Source organism: Nipponia nippon, unplaced genomic scaffold, assembly GCF_047370975.1.
Source record: "Nipponia nippon isolate SJK-2023a ecotype South Korea unplaced genomic scaffold, ASM4737097v1 scaffold_20, whole genome shotgun sequence".
NCBI classification, from domain to species: Eukaryota; Metazoa; Chordata; class Aves; order Pelecaniformes; family Threskiornithidae; genus Nipponia; species Nipponia nippon.
In genome coordinates this window covers 5,215,981-5,228,474 of record NW_028262337.1, presented here as the reverse complement: position 1 = coordinate 5,228,474, position 12,494 = coordinate 5,215,981, and the positions used below count along the sequence as shown (strand labels likewise).

General features: G+C 37.0%; 1 protein-coding gene across 1 annotated transcript in view; it reads right to left on the bottom strand.

Annotated features, from left to right (window-relative positions):
- The window catches only part of MTREX (Mtr4 exosome RNA helicase), a 49,461-nt gene that overhangs the window by 2,108 nt on the left and 34,859 nt on the right, over positions 1–12,494 (bottom strand). The window contains exons 19-25 of the mRNA XM_087759754.1: positions 9,006–9,134; positions 7,737–7,847; positions 7,295–7,483; positions 6,006–6,169; positions 4,543–4,648; positions 3,311–3,367; positions 2,733–2,895 (exon numbers count right to left, since the gene is read on the bottom strand). Coding sequence (XP_087615880.1) covers positions 2,733–2,895; positions 3,311–3,367; positions 4,543–4,648; positions 6,006–6,169; positions 7,295–7,483; positions 7,737–7,847; positions 9,006–9,134 — 919 coding nt within the window. The remainder of the gene's footprint in view (positions 1–2,732; positions 2,896–3,310; positions 3,368–4,542; positions 4,649–6,005; positions 6,170–7,294; positions 7,484–7,736; positions 7,848–9,005; positions 9,135–12,494) is intronic.

The following is a 12,494-nucleotide window of genomic DNA, read 5'->3' as shown; positions in this document are numbered from 1 at the left end:
AAACTGTCCATATGAAAAGAACATTTTACAAAGCTGTTGGGAAACGGAGCTGTTAAGAAACGTAAAATAACACTTCTCTTCTAAAAAACATTCATATGGTACCAGTAGGCCATGTCAGTTTCTACAGTAAGAATGGGCTGTGTGAGGGCAGCAGTCTGTAAAACCTATTACAATGACATGAGGTGAAAAAACCCACACGTAGCCTATCGAGCACAGAGCACAAAGCCAGGGCAAGTGAACCACAGGCAGCTCCCCCGAGCACGGCCACGCTGCCTTGTGGCAGGCCCCGGCTCAGCTCTCAAAGATCCTGCTTGTCTCCATTTACAAGGCCAACCCTGACAACCGTCCCAGGGAGTACTCATTTATAGGCAGCATAGCTGGGGTTGCTGCAGACATACTTTTTTTGTGCAAGAAAAAAAATGGCGTTTTCAGAATAAATGACTATTGTCTATACTTACTTACTTCCACAAAAACAGTTGATCTGCAACTGATTAATAGGATACTTCTTAGCTCAGTTTACCATTCTTCCCTGCAGCTTTAAAAAGCTTCTCTAATTTCTATTTCTTCCCAACACATACATTTCTGCTTAATGACAACTCATTTTCCTTAGCCAATCAACACTCCCATCTGTGGCAAGCACGCTTGCTCTTGGAGTACTCGGGCTTATGCTGCAACCTGAAAAGGCAGCCATTTGCTTACCACAACTAGAAGCTTTCACACTCTCATAACTGCACCCAAAAGGGGTTTCAGACACTTGACCACCAATACTAATAGAACAGCAGAACACAGTCTACCTTTAGGCTTCTAAGAGTGGAAGCATGCCATCAACTCAAGATTTCTGTCTAGAAAAGTTCTGCTAATGCCCGTGTGCCTGGATGGCACCACAAAACTGAACATGAGTCTCTCACTCATGAAGAGCACAGTCTTTCAGAAAGCACTTTTAGTAAGTTTGGAGGGAGGGTGATGAAAAACTAGTGTAAAAAAAAGTGGTGGCTTCCAATACACTCTCTAATGGGTGGACAATTTTCTGCCACCTTACTGAAACTGGTGCACAACAGTGACGTTGGGACACCCTGTAATAGCAGCAACTCATTATTGCTAATTCCACGTTGCCCAAAAGGCAAAGAGGAAAATACACCTCCGTTCAGAGCTTCAATAAGCCATCATGCTGCACCCCATGGTAACACCCTCTATCAAAATTAAGACAGGAAGCACTAATATCTAAAATGAAAATTTCTCCTTATAAAATTAGGGCACTGTGGTTTGTGTTTTGTTGTTTGTTTGCACGGTTTTTTTGTAGTCTGGTTTTTAATTTTTTTGAAAACACTATAGCGACTTGGCTAACCAGGGCAAACCCCCCTGTGATTTAGCAACACCACACTGCACGTAAGGTAAGTGTTAACTGACAGTGGACGTCTGAAGTGCTTTCTGTCCTTCTGGACAATGCACAGAAAACCAGCCTATTAAAAGTCCAGGGGAGAATCATGCGTCAGCGCCTGCCACAAGAGCTGAACTTCTCAAAATAGGCCCGTAAGATCTAATTTTGAGGGAGCTAGCACTGTTGACTGGGACAAAGCTCACCAACTAGGCTTAGCCCAAATATGGTAAATGGAAAACGTTATTGCCCTGTGTATCCTGAACAGTCAAGTGCCAGCATGAAAACAACCCAGCTACTGCTTCTGCTGTTGTGTTCCCCTTACTCAGGGTGCCCCTGCAGCAGAGGTAAGGCTCAGACGTTCACTGCAATAGGAGGAATCAGCTGAATGCAGAATCAAAGGCTGCCAGGATTCCTGTTGCTCGCAGGCAACCTGCTTTAGAAAGTTCCTGGGTCTGTGCACTGGATTACAGAAGTGCATGAATTCCTTTGTTTTTAGAGCTCCCATTTGCAACTGTGTATGCACGAACAAGAAAACAGCATTTGAGAGAGGCAAGACAATGGTGACAGTAACAACTTCAAAAAAGGATTTTCAAGTATCAGTCATTACACACATTGTAAGACTGGTGCACCCATCCTACTGTTCTTCACAACTTTCAACATAGCTGGTAAAAGATGAAATTAGTTTTCTCATTCTGTTTTGATCTTGAGGTGGATGGTTTGTCTTTTTACAAAGTATCTGGGCTTTCAGTCATCCTACTTTTAAACTAATGAAAACTAAGTATCCTTCCTCAAGAGGCAGTTTCTAGTACTCCACTTTTAGGGACCAAATTAACCGAGGTGACAGATTGCATCTAGGCTTTTCAAATACCTGCAATGCACTGCAGTGATGAACCATCAAAAACAGAGACTTGGTTACCACCTCTCACTTCTGTCATCATTAAGATAGCAGGAGGAACCTTCAATTGACCAAGTAAATAAAACTCTTTACGGTAATGAGGACAAGCACAAGAGCTGTACTTCTTACTGGCAAGCATTTGGAACGTGGTGCTTTTCCCTTTAGCTAGCAAAGGTAAGCGTTAGGTTTTGTTGCAATACTTAGGATTTCTGAGTTTTATAGAAAATTTTTAAAATGTAGAGATATCACTCTTTAAAAGTCTTCTATAAATTCTAAATTATCAACAGTGTAACTATAAATTAACATATAAACAATTTTTTTCCCACTTAGTTTCAGCTGTGGAGATACTTGAATACATCTGAGTTAATAAATTTTGTGATTATAAGGTTATTCAGAACCACCATTCCATGTTATGGAATTAGCATCTCACACCTCCTGAAGAAGAATTGATTAACCTACCTTCAAAGACATCAGTCATTTTGCAGATGTGAGCAAAGTTAGCTCCATTTGCCCATGTGTACACAACATCCATTAGGTTGGGTCTGAAAGAATTTAAGTAATTTTCTTCATCAATTTCCAGTTTTGCTTCTGCAGAGACCTTGGCGATTCTTTTTGCACACTCCTTTAAAATAAAATATTTTAAATTTATAATACGCTTAAAGAGATTAAGTGTTTAACCAATAGAAAGGCTTGCATATTATTAGGTACTGCCTACAGGATGTGGTTTCCTTTTTAGTGTGAAATTATTCAGAACCAGAAAGTAAACCACTCTTTACATTAAGTCTGTCTGCACTCAACTTACGGTGTAGAAAGCAAGCTTATAGAAGTTTTTAAAGGCATGTTCTAAATTAGCAGAAAGATTTCTTGCAAACAAGATAACCCATTATTACACATTGCAAAACCACATGCAGTGCTAGCCAAATTCACTAATGATCCAAAATCAAGTCTTCACCATGCAGTTATTATAGTTTACTCATACGCTTTACTGAGGTTAACAGTAACCCTGAGCTCAGATAGATTTCTAATGGACAGATTACCTGCATTTGCCGAAGAGGTCCTGCCAACTGCTCTGTCAATTTTGGCATTTCACTGGACTGAAAAAGAAGACATTAAATAATCTCACGTGCTCCCATACATTTGCTCTACACCAAATTAAATGCAAAAATAGAAGCTGAATGTGTGCTAGTGCCATCCTAAATGATTTCAATGACTTTTCAAACCTGTTATCAAACACTAAAATTTACTGAATTCCCCAAGTACTTGTTCCTCAAACTAAATCAGAAAACAAAATCTTTCTGTACAGTATGCCAACAGTATGAAAAAAAAGCACCTGCTTTCTGAATACTTCCAAAATTCCCTCTATTTAGCTGTTCCATAGTTTTGAACTGCCAAAATGCTGATCATTTACTACTTTAACTTGAACAAGCTTTTCTTTAATAACTTCAACATCACTGGTTATGTATGAAAATATGGCTATTCAAATACAGCAACATTAGTATGTCCTACCTGTTTAGACCCAAGTACTATTGTTAGGTGAACCACACTATTCTAACTAACAGTGGCTTACCTTGGCATCCCTTCGACTAATGAAAGTAATTCATTAGCATCTGCTGCTAATTTGCTTCCACATGTAGAATGAACCTAAGTGATACATCTTACTAGCTATCTGCAGTAACATTTCATGTGGAAGTTTATTTTTAGTGTATTTTCCTGATGATGCCAAACTTCTATACAGCTTGTAGGTGGGAAAACAACAGCATCTGGTATTAAATGCCCATGGTTTTGCTTTTAATAACATATGGTCTGTTTTTAACAGCTCTTCTGGTATCACGTCCATGTGGTACTGCCATTTCCATCAACAGGTCAAGGGTACTGTCCAAATAGCATGTGCATGTCAGAATTAAAGATACCCTCACCCAAAAGTGTAGGAGCAGATATTTTTAAGCCTCTTTTTTGAAATAATCATTCTACATTTTAAATTATAAGGATGTGCGTGTGTATGCACACATAAGGAGGAAACAATTGTAGATTCATTACAAGGACAGCAATTTTACACAACCTTCACCATGTCACTCATGAGGAAAGATTTTAGCACTGAAGCTGCAATGCTTTTGTTAATTTCAATGGGAATTCATGTCAAACACCTTAGGAAAGGATAAAAAATGTGCAATGGCTTGTACTCTTATGACCAATTTCTGAAACTGAATTATAAACAATACTGTTGGTAGACAGCAATGTCTAGAATTCATGAACTGAAGAAGTAACTCACATTCTCTTGAAATACAAAACAGCTTAGTAGCGCAGTTGCCTGTTCTGCAGATAAGTCATTGAAGAGACCGTTGAACATCATTTCTGTCAGGAGTAGTTCATCAGCACTAAAATAAAGAGAAGGAAGCTTAGGGAAAAGACTTACCGAAATGTAACTTTTAAATGAAGTACTATTAATCTGTTTTGTGAAGCAACTGGATATAGGTAAGAAACAGTAGCTTCTTAATTTTTCTTATGGGAACACTAAATACTAATATATGAGCTTTTTAAGGGGGAATGATAACTAGTAAGAGAGTGAGACTGTTTTAAGGAAACTAAAAGCTCTTACTGAACTACAAAGAATCTCTCCTGACAGTTCATAAAAGTTAATACTAACAGTTCCTTTAGTCAGTCTTCATCAGACAGGATACCAAGAGATTGAAAAGAACCAGCAAGTTAGGCAGCTTATGAAAGGGACTAAAATTGGTACTGCTGCTGCTCAAAAAAGATTCAACTGGATATTTCCAAAATACTGAAGAGGAACAAACTTGCTTCAATTTACTTGTAGAATAAGGACTTAATCATGAATTATAAAATGAAGTGCATGATGTGGATACAAAATCCAAACATACTATTTGAATAAAACATCAAATTGTTGGTAAGACTACACCTTTATTTTTGGAGTTCATCAGAGAAATGCAGAGGATTTGGAATAAAAAAGTAGGTTTTTTTTACAAAGAAAAGTGTAACTTGTCAGCAAACACTTCCTGAAAGTCAGGAAGTTGATAAATCTCTGATTCAGCTTCCCCATTTGCTATCAAATTTTACAGGGGAAAAAAAGTTATTAGATATCAAACAAATACAGGTAGCATCTTTCAAACTATCTGTAAGGCAAGGGGTACAGCATCACTGTAACTTTTAAAAATACACAATTCTACCAAAATCTGAGTTACACTCTGAAGTATTAAAGTCTGATTCAACAGTTTCCGTGGAATCTTTACAATATGTTTCAACATATATGTACCTGCTAAATGTATTACAGTAAAATGCATCACTTCAATAGATTTGTTCCAATAGCCCTATGGAAGCAATTAAGCTGTATTCCAAACTTGTTGGCGACTTGGTAATTGCTGAAAATCACCGTTATACCCTTGTTTGTCAGTGACTCTGTACTAAGAGTCCTGGGAAGGGGAACCATAGAAGTTGAGACTATCCTCTCATGTAATGAAAACACACACTATTGCCTAAGCTGTGTAAGAAAACAGCCATTGTTTTGGCATTTTCATGTCTGCATTTTAGTTTTAAAATCTATTTTGTCCTTAAGTTGCTATCTTTACTGCTTCAATCAGTATATTCCCTTTACAACACAGATCACTTCTTCTAATGGTCTCAGAACTTTAAAATATAAACATGACATACTAATTTCAGCGAGGACAGTAAAGTGTGTATTCATGACAATAATCACTTCACACAGAAGCCAATTACCTGCTGATTTCACAAGCAACGCGTCCTTTCATCTCAATAACATCTGAAGACGTGGCAAACCCCAGTCTTCTCAAAACACGCTTGCGGCATTTGAGTTCATCCATTTGTAAGACAGTTCTGGCTTTCTTCAGTTCTCGCTTTGCTGCTTTAATGTCCATAGCAATCTGGGGGGTCAGAAGGAGAGAAATTACATGTTGCTGCTTTACCAGATGCAATTGTTTTAAAGACGTTGTTTAATTCACATAAAGGCCTCAGAACGACAGTATATGGACATATTAGTTGACATTGACCCATCCAGCTCTACCAAGAGGAAGGTTTGAAACAAATTAAAAAAAAATCAGCTCCATTCACCCCCAGGAAGCCCTAGCAAGTTCGGAAAGTTAAGCTATTTACCCAGAATGGGGAAAAAACCCCAACCAGCCCACACCAGAAAACAACAGAAGAAATCTCTGGTTGAGAAATGAGCACTCATCTTCTGAGACCTGTACTAAGTCTCAGCTAACCAACTTTTCAATCAAATGTAACCCAAAGGCATTATTTCCTGCTATTAGAGCTTCTCCAGTGTCTTGTAGTTTATCACAGTCACTGTCAACATCCTGACAGTGGGGTGTACAGTGCAGACACCCTCGCAGAAGTCTGCTTGGTCCATCAGCTCTTACCACATGCAACTTTGTGCTGCCCATACCACAACTACCTCACTTTTGTGAAGCAACTCCTGGAGAACCTGTTTTCTGGAGCAGCATAGAAACACAAGAGGTGTTTTTGTGCGCAACCAGTTTCAGTCTAGCAGCGTACAACCCTATCCAAAATAAGTATGTGTACTGCCTTCAGGGTGGGAGTCAGCTCAGGAAGCAACAGCAGAATGATTTGTATGGTACACTCCCCAAGCTAATAAGCCCCATCAACTCAACTTAGCTCTGCACAAGCATATTAAAAATGATCAGTTTCAATTATCTGTGAAGACTCTGCCTACACTGTATTGTGCTATGCCTGTTCAGTGCAAAAGACTCTAGTGGCATGCCTGTAACCTTCTAATCTCCGATGACTTTTTCTGAAGAGTTTTCTTTTCAGATGTACTTCCCATCTGTATCAATCAAGGGCATACCACCGACTCAGCCAGTTTGTTAGTGATATTCAATAATTTTACTGTATTTAAAAAGGATTATTTGGGCTTATTAATTTAAAAAATATTATTTGGGCTTTGCAAATGAAAAGCAAGTAAGAAGGGAACTATTACTGTCTCTCCCTTCAGCTAAATATAGATACAGTGTTTGGTTTTGTATATGTACCTGTGCTTTTTTTTCACAAAGTTTGTATACAGTTTCCAAGTTGGGATCATTGTGAAGAGGATGAGAATACATCCTGTGCTCAAATGCCTCTACTTTTTGGATTACTTTTTTCAGTCCTTGATCTTTGATGCCCATGTCATCAATAGGGTCTAGTAATGGTACTCCATCGGGAAATCGCTTCTGTACTTCCTAAAAGGAAAAAAAAAAAACAACCTTTTTTTTATAAGTTTAGTAACAGTAAAATATCTATACTTTTACAAATCAGCTGGCACAACTGTAGGGACACAGAAGGCAGTAGTGTAGGTTTGTTATGTGATGTTTCAGCAGTTTTCAAAATCAGTTTAAAATGACTGCTAACAAATTTCTTTAGAACAAGTTGTCTTGGGTTCAAGAGTACCTCACTAATCAGAGCAGAGAGGTTACACAGCCTAATGGAACTTACCTGTATAGATTTTAACACACTTTGCCTGTTGTCAATAGGCCTCAGGTCTTTCGGTATGTAAAGTCGGACACTGCTGATAGCTGAGAGAAGATGTACCAAGACAGGAACAACCTATCAAAAGGAGTGCAGTAACTGATAAATCAGTAAAAAACGTATTTATTATTACTGTTCCATAGAAAAACTTTACAAAGGAAAAGGAAAACTGAATATACAAGGACACAGCAGTGGGTAAAGGAATACCAGGAAACAGGAAAATATGAGTAATGAGATAAAGCATTCATAAAGAAGAAAAGTAAATTTGTCCAAATGGGAAAAAACTGTATTCAGCTAAATCTGGAGAGAGGCTACAAGTGGAAAAAAAAAATTTTCAGTTTTTCTATTACCTTGCTTCTCATCTACTGGAATAACTCTTATGATCCAAACCAGACAATCATTGTCATATACTTAACTGGGAATGCTACCCATAGAGAACATCAAATCAGCAAATACATATTCATAAGTTTCAAAACCATGAAGACACGATGAAGAATCAACACTGTATCTCAAGCTTTAAATGGACTTTGTGAAAAAATCATGCAGACAAATTAAACAACTGTCTCTGATCTGAAAATTATAACTGTTTGTCTTGATATAGGGTTTCAAATTGAAAATTTTAAATAATGCAAATGCTTTTACTAAAAATCTCGATTTCATTCTAGAATGAGATAGCCTCACAAAGCTGAAGGGGTCTGAAAAAGAGAAAGTAATAAAAAAAGAATTATGTTCCCAGAGACAGAAGATATTGGTAAGAAAAGTATCTGCCAAATAGCATTGCTAAAATTTACTACTCAAGAATTATAAAAATTCTAACTAAATTCTCAAATGTAGTAGAAAAAATGCACATTACCCACAAATCCTGCACAAGTATCCAAGAAAAAAACAGCTTATAGACACTTGTTTATCTGCAGATTTTATCACATATGTAGGTCATTTTCATAACTTCGTTTACATTACTGCTATTGTCTTTCATCTACTGATTTGAAATATATTACAGAACAGTAACTAAGTTTCAAAGCACTTCTTATATGGTGACAAATTGACTCAAATATTTTGTTCACACTTGAAAGTTTCCTCTTCAGCAACTGTTTAAGAAAGCAGAGTTAGGTGTACAGCTTCTTTCGCCTCCTTAATTCATCTTTTCCTCTTTTACCACAGTTTGCAAATGCTTTGGAAATAGAATCTTCGAGAACATTTGTAAGAAACTATTGGGAATAAACCTGTGTCACAAACCTGCATTTCTCCTTTCTCATCAGGTCTGGCTGGCTTTGCAGCCTCAGTAGCAGAATTTTTCAAACTCTCTTTGCTGCAGTGCAGTAGCACTTCAACCACATATAATGGGTCCAATTCACCAGAATTTGGCTGTTGAGGGCATAGAAAAAACACGTCCATAACAGTTATTTTAAAATACCAGCAAGAGTGGAAAGAAAAAGCACTATTTTATTCAATACTAAAGGTATGAAATGAGCTACTGCTCTTCACAGAGTATCAGCTCAGTGATGCAGTGTATTTTAAAAACTACTGAATCAGTGTTGATTGAATGATCCCTCCCACAGAAAAACACAGTTGAAAAAATTACCCCTTCCCCATCTTCCCTCGCCAGTGTAGCCTAAAGTCTACTTGCAGCTTTACATGCTTCTGCCTTTTCGTTTAGATGTAGCTCTTTCAAAGTAAGCCAAGATCTTTTGTAACTAATGCAAAATATCTGCATCACGCTAGCAGTACTGACCTTTGCCTTTTTTTTCTTTTTTAAGAAACAAAATTTGGGGGATCTCTTTCATTTGCAGGTTTGCAAGTTCCAGTTTTTCCCCACAATAAAGACCACAGAAAAATCTTTCAAGCTTGTATCTGCAGCAAACAGGAAGCTGCATCTTGCAGGCCACATCTTTTGACACCCCAAACTGCACACGTAACATCTGACACTCGTTTAAAGAACACAAGCATGCAGATATGGTGGTTAAAGACTATTGTTCACAAAGCCATAACCTTTATTATACACTGCTTTAAAAAACCCGACGTTAGTTATTTGACTGGATCAATATGCATTAAGGTTGCTCAAATACACTCCTACCCTAAGCAAATATTTTTTATGACTTTCAACAGAACTAAGTTATAGGCCTAACACTGAAGGCAGACATCATCTTTTAAAATACTATGTGCAAGCTTCTCTGCTTCCAAATACATGAGAGAAAGAGAGAACAATCTTTTCCAAATCCTGTGTTAAGTCAGTTCAATTTTACTGGGCAGTATTTTTCATTACAAATCTACAACATAGTATTTTCTTTCACTGCATGCAAAGCAGGGTGGAGCTAGGTAGCATTTCTAAGAGATTCTCAGAAGTACTACAAGAAACTGCCATAGTAAACTGAACAGAAAAACAAGGTTATCCTGTTCTACAAGGTATGTAATTTTTTCAAGAAATGCAATTACTTGCTGGGGAAGAAACTGTTCCTCTCAATTCTATCCTACATTTGCAGAAAGCACTCACAGCAATGTACGAGACCCATACCATTGCTGTTCTCTGAATTAGAATTTTAAAATAATATCCACATATACCAAATCAGCATCCAGCCAAAGCCACGGAAAGCATAATGCTGACTCAAATGGAGAAGAGACTAAACTCATAGCTGCACATATATGCTACAGAAAATACTAGAATTAGAGATGTCTTGAAAATTATGAGAGGAAAAAAATATTTCTATCAGTAACTATATTGTAAACCTACTAATAAAGCAGGAGTATAAATGTCATTAACATTTGCTGTTAATATCTCTCTCTCTGTAAGTTTATGTATACCCATGGCTTTTAGACAATGCTGACCAGATGTGACTTAATCTAGAACTGCTTTTTCAACGTGTACCGTTTCCTTCAGTGGGTTTCCTACAACATTTTAGGTACTAAACTTTTGAACAGGAATAGCCATATTTTTGTATGCAAGAGCAAAAGGAGACTAGAACGCCCTGAAAAATTTGTTAGTCACAGACATCTCTGTCATATCAAGTTTGAATGACCCTTTGATTCATGTGGCATCAATTCACACACTTCAAGGATAAAATTCTGCCCTCTTTGGCAGAACATTGCATGATTAGGTGTATTCCAAGTATTTTAGATTTGCCCTGAAACATCTATTACCTCACGTGCCTGGAAACAAAACAAGGTAAGACAGCTCATCATATCTGCAAATCAAGATATATGGCACAGATAACAAATTCAGATTCCCAGATTAATAACATCAGACTCACAGAAAAGTCAATGACCATGACACAGCACTAAAAATGATGTTTATGTAGTAAACATTATAAATAAACGTGAACAGGTAAGTATGTAAATTCAGCTTTAATATACAAGGATTATAATAATCTAAATAAGGAAGACCAAATTGCAGCATCTCAAATTTTAGTATCAGTGACTGTTAATAGACAAAAATTTGATGTCTAGAATCAGGGATCAGATGACAATATGGACTATAAACAGCACAACAATAAAACTAGCATATTGCTCGCACGATCTAGTGGGAACGAAATTTTTTACTCAAAAATATTTGGGCTTCTTTATGAATTCCAAAGCAAATAGTTACTTTGCTGCCTACTATACTGTACAACATATAGCAAGCACCTCTGCTTGAAATAAATTCTTCTGTCTACTGTGATTCAGGATAAAGTGTTATTTGCGTTCACAATTTTGTGGAACACTGCATCATGAAATTATGCTGGAAAACCATCTAAATATAAATAACAATGAACATAACTGACAATGACTCATGCTTTTGCTTTCACATTGCAATGAACAAAGAGAATTACTCAGTGAAATACAGACATACTGTAACCCTAAATGTCCATCTTAATTACATATATTCCTCACTAGAAAAGGACGTAATTAGAAACTATGATACAGTGAAGAAAAATTTACAACTAAAGAAAAACTAGTAGCATAGACTGACTTCAGCATCATTTCTAAAAACAAATCCAAAGAACTGCCACAGCATAGAATTGGATGAAGGTTTAAAGACGTGGCATAATAGTGATATATTTCCAATACTAAGTAAGTATACTACTACATTAAACAGTAATGGGGAAAGGCATCTGTATCCCAGGACAAAAATGCATTGAATAGACACATTAAAATGAGTAAATAACAGCTTCTTCAAGTCATTTGTTTTGCCTCTGCTCACAGAAACTAGTCTTTCCGTACCAATTTTAAAAGTTACATAGCTTTAAGTCTGTTCCATAATTTTCAGCACCTATTGTCATTCTTTCCACAGAACTCAGAGGAAAAATTCAATCCAGCTGCTAGAATGACTTAATGAGAAAAGTGGTGCTGGAGCCAGAGCCATCTCCTGCAGAACAGACCATAATTTCAAAGCTAACATTCAAACCTAAAGGCTTTCTACAACAGTGAGACAGGCCAGATAGGGAAGGCAAATATATATGTGATAAAATATGGCACAGATAGAAGAAACACCTCCAGTGACACAGAAGCTGACAGTTTTATATAGAAGGCTGGGGTGAGGGGGAAATCTGTTTTACTGCTCATGTGGCTCTATGAGAAAAGCAGTCTAGAAGCAAAAGTTTAAGCAATAGCAGTAACAGTCCAGTTTTCCAACTTGAAAAAGAAAGAAATGTGACTTTCAAAAGGAAGATGGAAAACCAAAACAAAATCTCTTTTAATAAGTTCTGTATGCACACATTTTTCTCATTTCCTCTTTAATGAATATGTATTAGA